Raw genomic sequence first — 15147 nt, forward strand, 5'->3', positions numbered from 1 at the left:
AGCAGAGGCCATTTGGGTGGATTATGCCGGGTGGAAGGCTCTGGCAGGAATAAAAGTAACTTGAACACAGAAGGTCGCTACAGAAGAGCAGCTGAAATGACATCCCATGGTCTAGGCCACGCAGAAAGAAGTCAACTAGGACTTTTTTTTTTTTTTTTGTCATACTTGGGGTGGAACCCAGGAGCTTTCTACTTCCGGGCTATACCCCCAGACCTATTTTATATTTTATTTGGAAACAGGGTCTCACTAAGTTCCTGAGAGCCTCACTAATTAGCTGAGGCTGGCTTCGAACTTGTGTGATCCTCCTGTCTCAGCCTCCCCAACACAGAGATTACAAGTGTGTGCCACCACGCCCGGCTAAAGTAGGACTTTCTGACAGAAAAAGTGGGAAGTTGAAGGATTAGTGGTTTGACTAGCATATTTGTGTGTATGTGTGTTTTAGGGTAAAAAAAAAAAAGCATCTGTAGTGGAATTAGGCCATTGGACAATTTAGAGACTCTGACCAAAGACTAGAATAGTATCACTTAAAGTGAACTTTTAAAAGTTCCTGGGAGCCGGGTGTGGCTGCGCATGCTTAAAATCCCAGTACTTGGGAGGCTGAGACAGGAGGAACACAGGTTCACAGATAGCCTCAGCTACTCAGTGAGGCCCTCTGCAACTTAGTGCGACTCTGTTTCAAAATAAGAATTTAAAAATAGGGCTGGGAGTGTAGCTCAAAGGTAGAATGCCCCTGGGTTCAATCCCCAGTACTGAGAAAAAGAAAAGTTTGTTGGTAGCTGGGCATAATGGTGTAAGCCTGTAATCCTATATTTGGTAGGCTGAGACAGGAGGATCACAAGTTCAAGAACAACCTCAGCAACCTAATGAGACTCTGTTTCAAAACAAAAAATAGAAGGTGTTGGGGGTGTAGTTCAGAGGTGAAATGCTCTGGGTTCAATCCCCAGTAACAACAACAACAAAATATTCAGCAGCTCTTTGTACTCAGAAGGCCTTGACTCTAGCTCTGGAAGGCAGCTCTCTAGCCCAGGTCAGGAAGCTTTGATGTCAGCCATGAGGGTCAGGAACATCAGTGTGGCAATACCTGGGAGCAGAGGAGGATGGCTGTGGGCCTGAGGGTAGAGTGTGCAGTGCGCATGCCTGCTGGCAGTCTGTCAAGAGCCATGGAGTAGGGTTTCTTTCAAAGAAGAGGGCTCAAAGAGTAGTGCTTGAAAGAGCCGAAGGTGTTAGAAATGTGTTTACAAGAGAATACTCCAGAGGACACAGACAGGAGGTAGTCAAAGAAATCAGAATTGTATGGCAGTGATAGTACAAAAAATAATTGAAGTTTTAAAGTCCTACCACTTCATACAGATCCATAAATAATTAGGGAATATGGGGAGGCGGAGGGAGAGAGGTGAGACCCAGAGGGAAACACACAACAAATGCTGTGTGCAGTTCATTTCCATTACACTAAACCTCATTATGGTGAAAAATTACAATGCACCAATTAAAAACAAATAGTAAATGAGGCCATAGGCCAAAAAACAAACTTTAAAATTTTTTTAAATTGGAATTTAAAAATTATGGAACGAATACTTAATATTCACTGTACTGACTGATACACATTATGACCTCTCAAAAAGTTTTAGAAATGTGACTTGATAGTGTTTCTTTAAAGAAGCGGCCCAAATATTCTAGCCAACCTTAGTAGGTAGCCTTTAAAGCTAGAAGAATTACAGAAGAGTGCAGAATGAAGAGCTCTGCGCTACAGAATCAAAAAGCAGTTATTACCCTATGTAAGGCAGGTTGCTCTAATGTTTTCTGTTCTTTGATAAATTCTAAATTTCTCTTTTTTTTTTTTAATCTTTTCCTTTTGTAGTACTGGGGATTGAACCCAGGGGCATTCTGTCTCCACACTGCCATCCCAGTCCTTTTTATGTTTTGTTTTTGAAACAGAGTCTCACTAGGTTACTGAAAGTTGCATTAAGTTGCTGAGGCTGGTCTCAAACCAGTGATCCTCCTACTTCAGCCTCCCAAGTACTGAGATCACAGGCGTGTGCCACCATACCTAGCTAAATTCTAAATGTTTTCCCCTGGCTTGCCTTTTTTTGTACTGGGGACCGAGCCCAGGGAATTGCGCCCACAAAGCAAGGGCTCTGCCGCCGAGCAGCAGCTGGCAGCCCCTGGTTTGCCTTTCATAGGTGAGCTTATGCCCCCCGTCACTTTAGACACTGAAACCAGCTCTCAAGTCTGACTCCATGCTGTCTTCCACGTGGCTCCATTCATCTCTTGACAAGTCAGAGCCCATTGTTTAAATGGGGCTAGAAATAGTGCCAGCCTCACAGGGAGTTTAAGGGCTACATTGTATTTGCCATATAAAACTTTTAATCAGTTTCTAGCACGTAACAAGGGCTCAAAAAGTTAGCTGCTGCTATTTTCCACAGCCTTCCTCCCACTTTCCTGTTACACTTTCTCCCCTTAAGTAATTTATATATGCTATGCATTACATTTCTCCCCTTAAGTCATATATATATATATATATATATACATATATATATATATATATATATATGAAATGCATTACATTTCTCCCCTTAAGTCATTTATATATGCTATGCATTACATTTTCAATTCTCTGGTTGTTTCTTTTTAAACTTTAATATAATATTCATAATCTGCTTCTCGGCCATTTTGGAAATCAAAATCGAGGAAATCAGTGGACCTCACCTTCCTCCCTGGCCTCTTCTTTCTCCCTTAGAGTCAGTGACGGTTTGTCCCAAACTAGTTGTGGATAGCAGTGAAAGTGCGAGTGTTTAGGTTTTTCCAAGATTTATTTTTTCCAGGATTCAGTACTTAATACCTTTCTTTTCATAGTTTAGCCTGCTTGTATACTTTTGGGGGGAAAAAAATCATCCATGGTTGTGGGTAGATTTTTCTTTCCAAGGAGCGTTTTCATACGTCTGAGTCTTGATTTGTATCTTTCTATTGCTTTCATGTGTGGCAGGAATTTAGCTGAGTATTAACAAAGCATATTATTCTTCTCAATTATGTAGATGCAACTTCCTTGCTTTTAACTATGATTTATGTCATTCAAGAATGCCCAGATTTTTTTAAACTTACTGTCAGATTTTTTGTTAATTAGTGGACAGTCTCAAAGCTTACACTGGCTGCAATAAAAAGCATAAGTCAGGGGTGTGGGACAGTTGCTGAAAGCCCAGAGGTCAGGAGAAAGTGCCATGGACCAGGGTGGGCAGAAGAGCTATGGTTGCCTGGAGATTTAACCACTGTAAGCTGATGGGTGGTGTGAGAAGAGAATGGCATCAGAAACTGTCAGCATATATTACAGTGTTTATGCGTTCAAATATTTAATACTAGAACTCAGCCAGGTGTGGTGGTGCACACTCGCAATCCTAGCTCTTGGGAGGCTGGGACAAGAGGATCTCAGGTTTATGGCCAGCCTCAGCTGTGTAGTGAGATCCTCCACAATTTAGTGAGACCCTGTTTCCAAGTAAAAGTTAAATAGGTCTGGGGGTATAACTCAGAGGTAGAAGGCCTCTGGGTTTTATCCCCAGAACCACACAAAAATAAATAAATAAATAAATAAATAAGAATACTAGGACTGAATATTAAGGATGGAAATACGAAAAGTAAGTAAGTTCATTACAAACATAGTAATTTTTTTCCCTGTGGCACTAGGGATTGAACCCAGGGGTGTTCTACCTCCGAGCTGTACCCCCAACCCAGTTTTATTTTTTATTTGGAAATAGGGTCTCACTAAGTTGCTGGGACTGGTCATAAGCCTGTGATCCTCCTGTCTCAGCCTTCCAAGTTCTGGAATTACAAGTGTATACCACCATACCCGCCCATATTAATTTGATTTATGATGTTAATTCATTTTAGCCTATACCTGAATAATAGTACTTTATAGTATCTAACACCTACTTTAATTTTCAATCTCTAAACACATTTTTTCTACAAAATTGTTTTCTTCTGTTTCTGATACCAGCTCCAGAAATTCTTAGTTATGATCCTATCAGCATGGCAACAGATATGTGGTAAGAGTTGTTTATGAAAAATTTATTAAATTCATTTCAGGAAATGAATGAGATATTAATTTTTCTTATGTTTTCCTTCTGATTTAGGAGCATCGGCGTGTTGACATATGTTATGCTTACAGGAATATCACCTTTCTTAGGTGATACTAAACAAAACACATTCTTAAACATCTCACAAATGAATTTAAGTTATTCTGAGGAAGAATTTGATGTTGTATCTGAGTCAGCTATTGACTTCATCAAGAGACTTTTAGTTAAAAAGCCTGAGTAAGTATTAATATTCATCTTTATCTGCTTTCTTTTTTATTTGGCGGGGGTGGGAGGTTAGAGGATTGATGCTAGGGCCATACACAGGCTAAGTGTGTGCTCTACCATCGAGGTACACCCCAGCCAGATCTTTATCTTTGTGTATGTGTTTACTGAGGTTGGAACCCATGGGCACTCTACCTCTGAGCTACAATCCCAGCCCTATTTGTATTTATTTTGAAACAACCTCTAAATTGCAGATGGCCTTACTAAGTTACTGAGCCTGGCAGCAAACCTACAGTTCTCCTGTCAGGGCTTCTTAAGTACCTAGATTACAAGTGTGAACCACCACGCCTGGCTTTTATCTTTTTTTCTTTTCTTTTCTTTTTTTTTTTTTTTTTTTCTTTGAGTGATGTGCTCTGAACAAAAGTAGTTCAGCAACTGACACCCAACAATAGTTCAAAATTTGTGGTATTATTCAGGAATCATAATAAGTTTTTTTCCAGCTCTTTATACTTCCCAAAAGGTGATACAAAATATACCTTATGCTCTAATTTTTAACTGATGTTTAAACGCTGTCTTGAGTATGAAATGTGTGTCTTCCTACAGAGATCGAGCCACTGCTGAAGAATGCCTAAAACACCCGTGGTTGACACAGGGCGGCGTTCGGAATCCTTCCTGCAGGCTGAAAGGGACATTACAAGAAGATGCCATCCAAGAAGCTCACTCTGTGCCCGAAATGAATGCGGGTCCCGAGGAAACAGAAACTGAGGGGTCGCTGGTGACAGAGGAGTTCATTGTAGTTACTTCATATACTTTAGGACAATGCAGACAGTCTGAGAAAGTAAAAATGGAGCAGAAAGCCATTTCCAAACGATTTAAATTTGAGGAACCTTTGCTACAAGAAATTACAGGAGAATTTATTTACTGAGCAGTATTTCCCTGTAGAACTTTAAGATTTCTACACTGAAAATGTTAATGTTATTTATGGACCTCTGGCCAGATTACATGTACTGGAAGTGGATAACCAGGTGTCAGTGATACAAACAAAAATAATTTTTTCAAACTTGTGGAATTAGGTGAATCAAACCAGATTTGTTGCCAACCAAGAGGTTTAACAGGTAAAGTTATGTTTCAATGTTATTTTTCAGAAGGGAGACATTTGCACCTTTTAATTCTACATCCTGTTTCTTACAGTTCAAATTTGTGTACAAAAATGTTTGTATTCACTTTCTTTATAAATCCAAGTAAAAATGCCAAAATTACATCGCTGATATAAATCTCCTTTGTATTATTCATATATGTATCTATATCTGCTTATATGTGTATGTTGAGATCTTTTAAAATGTACCTGATAAGTTGGGTCCTGCACTCGTGTGACTTTGTGTCACATGACCTCTGCGTGGGGGGGGGGCGAAACCCCCGCGAGAATTGGGCGTTCCCGCGAGTAAACCCCCATCTCGCGAGATGCATACCTTGAAAAGGAGAGCCCGTGTCCTCTAGCTTGGACAGGCGCGCGGGCCCCACGTTGCCTCACCCTGATCCCCGGGAGAGTCGTGCCATTAAAACTTTACATGCCATGTGTACCGGACTTCTCTCGTGTTTTACACACTCCGCCGTACCCACATTTTTTATTTTACTTAACAGTACTCTGAATGGGGGAGCAAGATTTTAATTTAAATATACATCTAGCCAGGCGTGGTGGCACACACTTGTAATCCCAGCATTCGGGAGGCTGAGACTGGAGGATCGCGGTTTGTGGTCAGCCTCAGCTACTACTTAGTGAGGCCCTCTGCAACTTAATGAGACCCTGTTTCAAAAATAAAGAATAAAAATATAGGGCAGGGGTTGTAGCTCAGAGGTCGAATGCCCCTGGGTTCCATCCCCAGACCCGCAAAAAAAAAAAAAAAAAAAAAAAAAAAAAAAATATATATATATATATATATATATATATATATATATTACACACACACACACACACATAAAAATTTTTGAGACCTAGAATAGCTTCCATTATAGTTTGATGGTATCTTATTTTTGTATCTTATCACTACTTTAGATTGACTATAATTGGCATCTGTTTTTTCCTAATGTTTGTAACCTATCTATCAGTGGCTATTTTTTTTCTTTTTAACATCACTAATAAGAAAAGTGTTTTCACCTCTAAAAATTATTCTGGTTTTCAAGGTCTGGTTCTGTAAACCCAGAATGTTAAGTGTCCACTGTGTAGCCTTTGCCCTCCTCAGACCTGGTACTGGGGACTGAACCCAGGAGCATTGTAACTGAGATACGCCCTCAGCCCTTTTGTGTGTTTGTTTTTAGGTCTTACTAGGTTTCTGAGAGTCTCACTAAATTGCTGAGGCTGGTTACAAACTTGCAATCCCTTTGTCTCAGCCTTCCAAATACTGGGATCACAAGTGCACACCACCATGCCCAACTAAGCCAAAATATAAGAAACCTTTGCTTTGGTCCATTAAAAACTTGGATATTTTGTCATTAGGAAAGTACCTTATTTCAAAAAACTTAGCTTGGGCTAGGGGTTTAGTTCAGGCATGTGAGGCCCTGCATTCAATATATATTTATACACACATATATGTACACACACACACACACACACACACACACACACACACTATAAAGTTTAATTTGAATAGGATTGAATACAGTGGCCTCTAGACCCCAAAATAAATAGTAAATTCCTATTTTAAAACTGGAAATGTACAGCCAGGAGTTGTGACACGCTCTTCTAGGCCCCGCTATTCAGGAGGCTGAGGGGAGAGGATCACTTAAGCTCGCAAGTTCAAGACCAGCCTGAGCAACATAGCGAGACCTCTCCTAATAAATAGGTAAATGGAAATGTAAAGGTGTATGTTGTATAACTTACAGTAACTAAAAATCCTCCTATGGGCAGGTGTGGTACACTTCTGTAATCCCAGTACTTGAGAGGCTGAGACAGGAGGATCATAGGTTTGAGGACATCCTCAGCAAGTAGGGAGACCAACCAACCTAGTGAAACCATTTCAAACAAATAATTTAAAAAGGAGATAGGGGTGTAGCCTGAAGGTAGAATGCCCCTGGATTCAACGCCCAGTACTACTAAGTTAATTAATTAAAGTATCATCTTAGAAAATTCAAGTCTATCTTAGGCTCATTGCTAAATATTTGTTAATACAACTTGTCTGTCGCCAACACACCAGGCACACCTGTGCCATGGTGTATCCTAGGACGCCTGTGCTCTGTCCTAGAACAACTCAGACCTCCCCCTTCGTGAGCTGAGTAGGGCTCACACGGAGCTCTCTGCTAGTTTATCAGATGTCAGAAGCATGGAGACGCCCACTGACCACCGAATTTCACGGGTCGTGGGTTCACATCCAGCCCGGCTTGCGAGCCTGGTACTGTCCCAGCAGCATCAGAGGAAGTTGATTAGGCCGTTCAGTTGTGCTTTCTTCTCACTAAATTGGCCTTATGTATTGTTTCTTGGAAAGTCACTTTTTTTTTTTCTTGGTACTGGGGACTGAATCTGAGTGCTCTCCCACTAAGCTATACCCCAGCCCTTTTTTATCTTTCATCTTGAGATGAAATTGCATAGGCTGACCTTAAACTTGGTGATCCTCCTGTCTCGGCCTACCAAATCAGTGGGATTACAGGCCTGTAGCACCCCAAAGCTTTAAAAAGAGAGACAGGAAATTCAGCCTCAGTGTAGAGTCCTCAGTGAAAACCCATGACCACAATGTTGAGATCCAGGTAAGTTTTAAGAAATGAAACAATCTGAGGCAAATTGGTATAAATATCTCTTTCACAAAAATAAGGGTGACAAAAAACAACTCTGGCATATATTTGTATTTGATGGATTTATCAAATTTTAAAGCCAGAATCATTTGGACTTTTTTAATTTTTATTTTATGTTATTAGTACTAGGGATTGAACCCAGGGGCATTATAACTCCAAGCTATGACCCCAGTCCATTTTTTTTTAACTTTTTTATTTTGAAACAGGGTCTCACTAAATAGCTGAGGCTGGCCTCAAACCTGTCGCAGCCCCCCAACTACTAGGATTATAAGCATGTCGCCCCCATACCATTTGGTATTAAATTAATTGCTAACACATTTAATGTAATAATTCCATTTGTTTCTTATTTTTGCTGGCCAGCTTGCTGAATTTGCACCTTAATTTCTAAGCTGTTAAATCCTCAGAATACACTTGTAAAGATATATTGGTAGTTTTTGGCTGACGTAACAGCACGAAGAGCCTTCATAATATTCAGCCATATAAGATCTTTCTCTGTTGACTTGCCAGGTTGCTGTATACTTAGGCTGTTAATGTTCACTTTTCTATTGCTAATATAAAGAGTTAAACAATATTATGTAAATTTACTGATATAGGTCATAAATCTAATTTAGTTATAAAATTCAATAGTAGAATAATTCATTGTGATAATGAAGTTTGTATAATGTATAGTTTTATTCAGAAAATTATATTCTTGTGTTTTGTTGTCCCATGAAGGAGAGAATCGCCTTTCTGTAGCAGTTACAGAGGAAAGACAGATGCTAATTGTGGAATCTCTTGAATTTTCCAACTAACCTCACGAGGATCTGGGTTCGCAGCCGGGCTCAAGCTACTTAGTGAGGCTCTTCGCAACTTAGGTCTTGTTTCAAAATAAAGAATAAAGCCAGCTATGGTGGTATGTGCTTATAATTCCAGTATTTGGAATATATTCTACATTCCAAATATAATATTCCAAGGGCATTCTACATCCAAGTTTGGAGGAAAACATATTGTAGAAAAGGTTATAAAGTTCACTTAGAAGAGGCGAGACCGGAGATGACCCACAGTCCACATACCGTGTGGGGTGGTGTGTAGCTCAGTGCACAGAGGCCAAGGCCCGTTAATCGCCATCCCTCCATGAACACCAGTGGAGGTAAAAGATCATTAGCCACAGGTAAATCCTAAAACAAATTTATTTGCCCAAAAACAGATCCAAAATACATTTTAAGCTTACACTTGGGAGAAATTTGAATTGACTAATAAAATTAGAGACTTTTTCAAGTATTTGGTTTGGCTTCTGGTTTTGCATGTCTGAGATTCTTCCATCTTGATGGATTGTTCCTACCCATTGTTGTGTAGTACTGTCTTAATTCACCCCCATTTAGTGCATCTAAGATATTTCTGTTCATGGACCCCTGAGCTGTTTGAGTTATTATGAATAAGCTGCTATAAATATTTTTGAAAAGAATTTATGGACATGTTTTTATTTCTTTTAGATTATAAAAAAGCTAGAAGTAGAATTGATTGGTGCTAGGGTAGATGCATATTTAATTTTTTAAGAAGCTGCCCAGCGGTTCTAAAATGGTTGCACCATTTCCTATGCCCACCAGCACAGGGCTGCCGACATCCAGCATTTTCATCTTGTTTTCATCATAGCTGTTCTGGTCATTTGGATCTCATGGTGGCTTCATCTGCATTTCTCTGATGATGGTTGAGGTGTGCTTTCCATGTGCTTACAGATGATTCTTTTGTCCTTTAATTGTATAACAGAAGTCCTATATACCTTTTTGATCCAAGTCCTCGGTCAGGTTTATATGTTACTTCTTTGGTTTTATTTTGCAGCACTGGGGATCAAACCTAGGGCCTCACTTGTGCTAGGCAAGAGTTCTACCACTGAGCTATACCACAGCTTGTGCCAAATACTGTTTTTTTCCCCACTTTTTGGGCAGGTGTGGTGGACACACTTGTATTCCCAGTATTTGGGAGGCTGAGACAGGAGGATCACAGGTTCACAGCCAGCCTCAGCAATTTAGTGAAGCCCTCCACAACTGAGACCCTGTTTCAAAAAAAGAATAAAAAATAGGGCTGGGAGTATAGCTTAGAGGTAGAATTCCCCTAGGTTCAATCCCCAGTGCCACACACACACACACAAATGTGTTTTCCCCATTCTTTTACCTGCCTATTTTCTCAGTGGTGTCTTTTGATGAGATGGTTTTAATTTTGATGGATTGTAGTTTATTGACTCTTGGTTTAAGGTTAATGTTTTCTGTATGCTCAATAAGAAGTCCTCATCTTCCCTGAAGTCTTGAAGATAGTATCTGGGTTTTTTTAGGAGCTCCATACCTTCAGCTTTTGTTTAGATTTAGCTTTTATGTATAGATCCATGATCCGCCTTGACTTAACTTTTTGACCTGCCTGAGGTAGGAGTCAGGTTCTCTGGTCTTTGATATGAATGTCGCATGAGCCCAGCACCATTTGTCAAAGATACTCCTCTCCCACTGCATTGTTTTGGTGCCCTTGTCTACTCATTTGACCACAAGTCTGTGGCCTACTTTGCTATCCCATTACTCTGTTCACCTTTTGCCAAAACTTAAGTCTTGGTATCAGGTTAAATACATTGCCTAATGCCTTTCTCAAGATAGTTTTGTTTATCTTAGATCCTTTGTATTTCTAAACAAATTTTAGAAATTAAATTTGCTTATCAATTTCAACCAAACTATCCCCCCCCAAAAAAAAGCCTGTGGAATTTTGATTGGATTGACTCCATAGACTGGTTCAGCATTTTAACAGCACTGCGTGTTGTCCGTGTCTTCCTTTGACTGACTTCTTGTCATTTTTTTCAGCAGTGCTTTGTTTTTTAATGTAGAGATCTCACATATCCTTTAATGTTATCCCTGTGTGTTTTATGTTACCAATGATTTGAAACACATTTTTTGTTTGATTTTTAATACTCCAAATCTTTAAACACTTACTCTATGAATGTGTACATGTATGTAGTATTTACTTTGTGGTAGCGGGGATGAAACCCAAAGGCATTCTGCCTCCTAGCTACACCCTCAACCTTATTTTTATTTTGAAGCAAGTCTCACTAGGCTGATTACTCTCTACTTACTGAGGCTGGCCTGGAGGTCCTCTGGTCTCAGCCTCCCAAGTGCCCAGCCTAATGCTTATTTTTAGCTCATGGACTTAACTAGAACTGCCATAAATTGTTTAAATAGAAATGGTCTTTTCTTTTGAAACTTTTTAAAGTAACAGTGGGAATAAGCCTGCTGAATTGAAATGCATAGTAACAAAATTGGAAAGAATACCCTCTAATATTTTCAAAATAGAAATGGACAAGGGACTTTGTGATCTCATTGAGAACAAAGGACAGAATCCCCGAAGGTTTCCTGACAACTAAAGGGCTTTTACCTCTGTGGAATCTGCCTTTGGCCACATTTTAATCTGTGTAACATATTTTTTTTTTTTTTTTGTGTGTGTGTGTATGTGTGTGTGTGTGATGCTGGGAATTGAACCCAGGTGAATTCTACCTTTGAGCTACACCTCCAGCCCTGTTTTTTATTGTTTAGTTTTTATTTACTTTTCTCTTTCTTTCTTTTCAGTAGTGGGGATGAAACCCAGGGGCATTCTACCTCCAAGCTATACCCCAGTCCTATTTTTTATTTTTATTTTGAGATAGGGTCTCACTGAGTTGAAAAGGACCACACTAAGTAGCTGAGGCTGGTCACAAACTGCGATCCTCCTTGTCTCAGCCTCCCAAATGCTGGAATTATAAGCACATGCCACCATAGCTGGCTTTATTCTTTATTTTGAAACAAGACCTCACTAAGTTGCGGAGAGCCTCACTAAGTAGCTGAGCCCGGCTGCGAACCCAGATCCTCTTGTCTCAGCCTCCCAAGTACTGGGATTACAAACATGGGCCAACACACCCAACATAATTTTTTAAAATTACTTTTTTGTAACTTTTTTTTGTGGTACTGGGGATGGAACACAGAGGCCTTCTACATCCAGCTACACTCCCAGACCTATTTATATTTTATTTGGAAACAGGGTTTCTTAAACCAGCTGAGGCTGGCTTCGAACATGCACGATCCTCCTGTCTCAGTCTCCCAAGTGCGGGGATTACATGTGTGCGCCACCATGCCTGGCTTTTCTGTAACTTTTTTAAAAATTATTAACTAGGGGGTAAGTAAACTGAAATGAAGCCAGTACAAAGACCAGTACGCTATGGCCCACACTGCCTGTTAGTGAATGAGGCTTTATTGGAACATAGCCACACCCATTCATTTACATTTTTCTCTCTGGCTACTTTCACACTGAGTAATTGATGAGAGATTTTATGGCCCAAGCAGCCTAAATTGTACCAGTATTTGGGAAATGGTTTCAAAATGTGAAAATAATATCGGTGTTAGAAAGCCATGAGCCGGGCGTGGTGGCGCACGCTTGTAATCCCCGCTCTTGGGAGGCTGAGACAGGAGCATCGCACGGGCTCGAAGCTAGCCTCAGCTACTTAGTGAGGCTCTCAGCAACTTAGTGAGACCCTGTTTCCAAATAAAATATAAAATAGGGCTGGGAGTATAGCCCGAAGGTAGAAAGCCCCTGGGTTCCAACCCCAGTACCACCAAAAATAAAAATAAAAAAAATAGAAAACCAGGAGCTTAAGAGAAAAGGCTGCAGAGGACCCAGGCACCTAGGGTGAGGGCAAGAGAATAGAGGAAATCTAGAAGCCTAGAGTCTTACTTTTTTTTTTTTTTTTTTGGTGGTACCAGGGTTCCTGGAAGCCCTTCTACCTCCGGGCTACACTCCCAGACCTATTTTTACATTTTTATTTGGAAACAGGGTCTCCTAAGCCAGCGCGCGCGGCTGGCTTCGAACCTGCGCGATCCTCCTGTCTCTGCCTCCCAAGCGCAGGGATTACAAGCGTGCGCCACCACGCCCGGCTAGAGTCTTACATTTCTTTTTTTTTTTTTTTTTTTTTTTTTTTTGGTGGTACTGGGGTTCCTGGAAGCCCTTCTACCTCCGGGCTACACTCCCAGACCTATTTTTTTAACATTTTTATTTTGAAACAGGGTCTCCTAAGCCAGCGCGCGCGGCTGGCTTCGAACCTGCGCGATCCTCCTGTCTCTGCCTCCCAAGCGCGGGGATTACAAGCGTGCGCCACCACGCCCGGCTAGAGTCTTACATTTCTAAGAGAAGTGAACTTCCTCAAGGATGTGGGGGAATGCCATGAGCCTCCAAGAGACCCCAGACTCCCAGTGATCAACTAACACATTTTGGAGTGTAACAAAAGGTGTGGGGTCTGCGCCTGAGACCAGGCAGGTGTACAGGAAGGAATCCCCGCATCAGAAGACCTGCCTGGAGAGAGGGCGGATCTAGTCGGGTCAGAAGGCTGGTTATAAAGCTACTCAATTTGCAAAAGACTTTGATGACTTCCAGTCACGCCCTTACACTATCTCGGGTATAGGGCTTTATTAAACTCTATCTTTCCATCTTTGTAATAATAAAGCAGCTTAAGCTTACAGAGTTCGGGCTAGAGTTTTCTATGCCTAGTTCAGAACAAGAACCCTTGGTTACATCTCTCTCACCATTACATAAAATATTGTCTGGCCCTTTACAGGAAAAGCTTACCAACTCCCAGCCTCCTATGATCTAGACATATTTAAAATAGGAGCTATTTTCTATTTAAAACCAATATAGGCCAGGCACAGTGGTACATGCCAGCAATTTGGGAGGCTAAAGCAGCCAGAGCACACTTCAAGCCTAGCCTGGACAATTCATTCAATGTCTATGAATGCGTGAGGGATAGAGATAATGGCTTAGTAGTAAGGCATCCCTAGGTTCCATCCTCAGTACCAGAGGAAAAGTAACTTCATATATATATATATATATATATATATATATATATATATATATATATATATATGTATATATATATATATATATATATGCAGTCCTTTGGGGGATAGCCTATGTTACATGACATAATAATCTTATGACTAATAGCCGGAGGCGTGGTGGCGCACCCTTGTAATCCCCGCGCTTGGGAGGCTGAGACAGGAGGATCGCGTAGATTCGAAACCAGCCTCAGCTACTTAGGCTCTCAACAGCTTAGTGATACCCTCTTTCAAATAAAATATAAAATAGGTCTGGGAGTATAGCCCGGAGGTAGAAATCCTCTGGGTTCCACCCCCAGTACCACACACACACAAAAAAAATCTTATGACTAGTTAAATTCCTTCTTACAGAAGGATTTTATTTACTAAATACTATCTTTACTACATCTGTTAGCCAAAGGATGACAGCTTTTTACACACAAAAAAATGTTCTATTAGTTTCAGTACACTCATGGGTTCTTTGTGAGGAGTATCTCTTTAGTTATCTCTGTTATTAAAATGACCAGCTTTCTAATATACTTGGGAAGCGGTGCCTTTGCTCCGCGGTGAGCTAGCAGTTACTGAGGGAAGACTGTCATGTCACACGCCCCTGCCCCTGTTAAAGCTGCGTCCTTTTCCTTCACTTGCCCGCAACGCTTTTGGGGTTGAAGTAATTACAGAGGGAGTTGAAAAGATGGACCAGATCTTACCTAACTATATCATAATACCAGAACCGGAAACCGACAGTGGCTTGATATGGGTGTGTGCATTTTGTCACACGTAACTTCCTGTAGCCACCAAGACAGTCAAGATAGGGAACTACTTCATGGTCATAAGGATCCATTGATAGCAACAGTTTGCCGATTTGAGTGAAATAAAGAACCATATGTCCCTTTCCTCCTGTCCCCTCCCTCACCCCTTTATAACTGCCTTAAAAATATCCTCTGTGAGCCGGGCCTGGTGGCGCAGGCTTGTAATCCCAGCATTTGGGAGGCTGAGACAGGAGCATCGCGGTTCGTAGCCAGCCTCACCTACTTAGGCCCTCCGCAGCTCAGTGAGACCCTGTTTCAAAATAAAGAATAAGAGCCGGGCGTGGTGGCGCACGCTTGTAATCCCAGCATTTGGGAGGCTGAGACCTGGAAGATCGCTGTTCGCAGACAGCCTCAGCTACTTAGTGAGGCCCTCTGCAACTCAGTGAGACCCGGTTTCAAAATAAAGAATAAAAAATA

General features: G+C 40.9%; 1 protein-coding gene across 1 annotated transcript in view; it reads left to right on the forward strand.

Annotated features, from left to right (window-relative positions):
* Positions 1-5211, forward strand: part of STK17A (serine/threonine kinase 17a) — a gene marked incomplete at both ends in the record, with an annotated part of 31298 nt that extends 26087 nt beyond the window's left edge. The window contains 3 exons of the mRNA XM_080701836.1: positions 3986-4034; positions 4122-4301; positions 4890-5211. Of these exons, the coding sequence (XP_080557962.1) occupies positions 3986-4034; positions 4122-4301; positions 4890-5211 (551 nt within the window). The remainder of the gene's footprint in view (positions 1-3985; positions 4035-4121; positions 4302-4889) is intronic.
* Between the last annotated feature and the right edge of the window lie 9936 nt (positions 5212-15147).

The sequence above is a fragment of the Muscardinus avellanarius genome (genome assembly GCF_963383645.1).
Source record: "Muscardinus avellanarius genome assembly, chromosome: 9".
NCBI lineage: Eukaryota > Metazoa > Chordata > Mammalia > Rodentia > Gliridae > Muscardinus > Muscardinus avellanarius.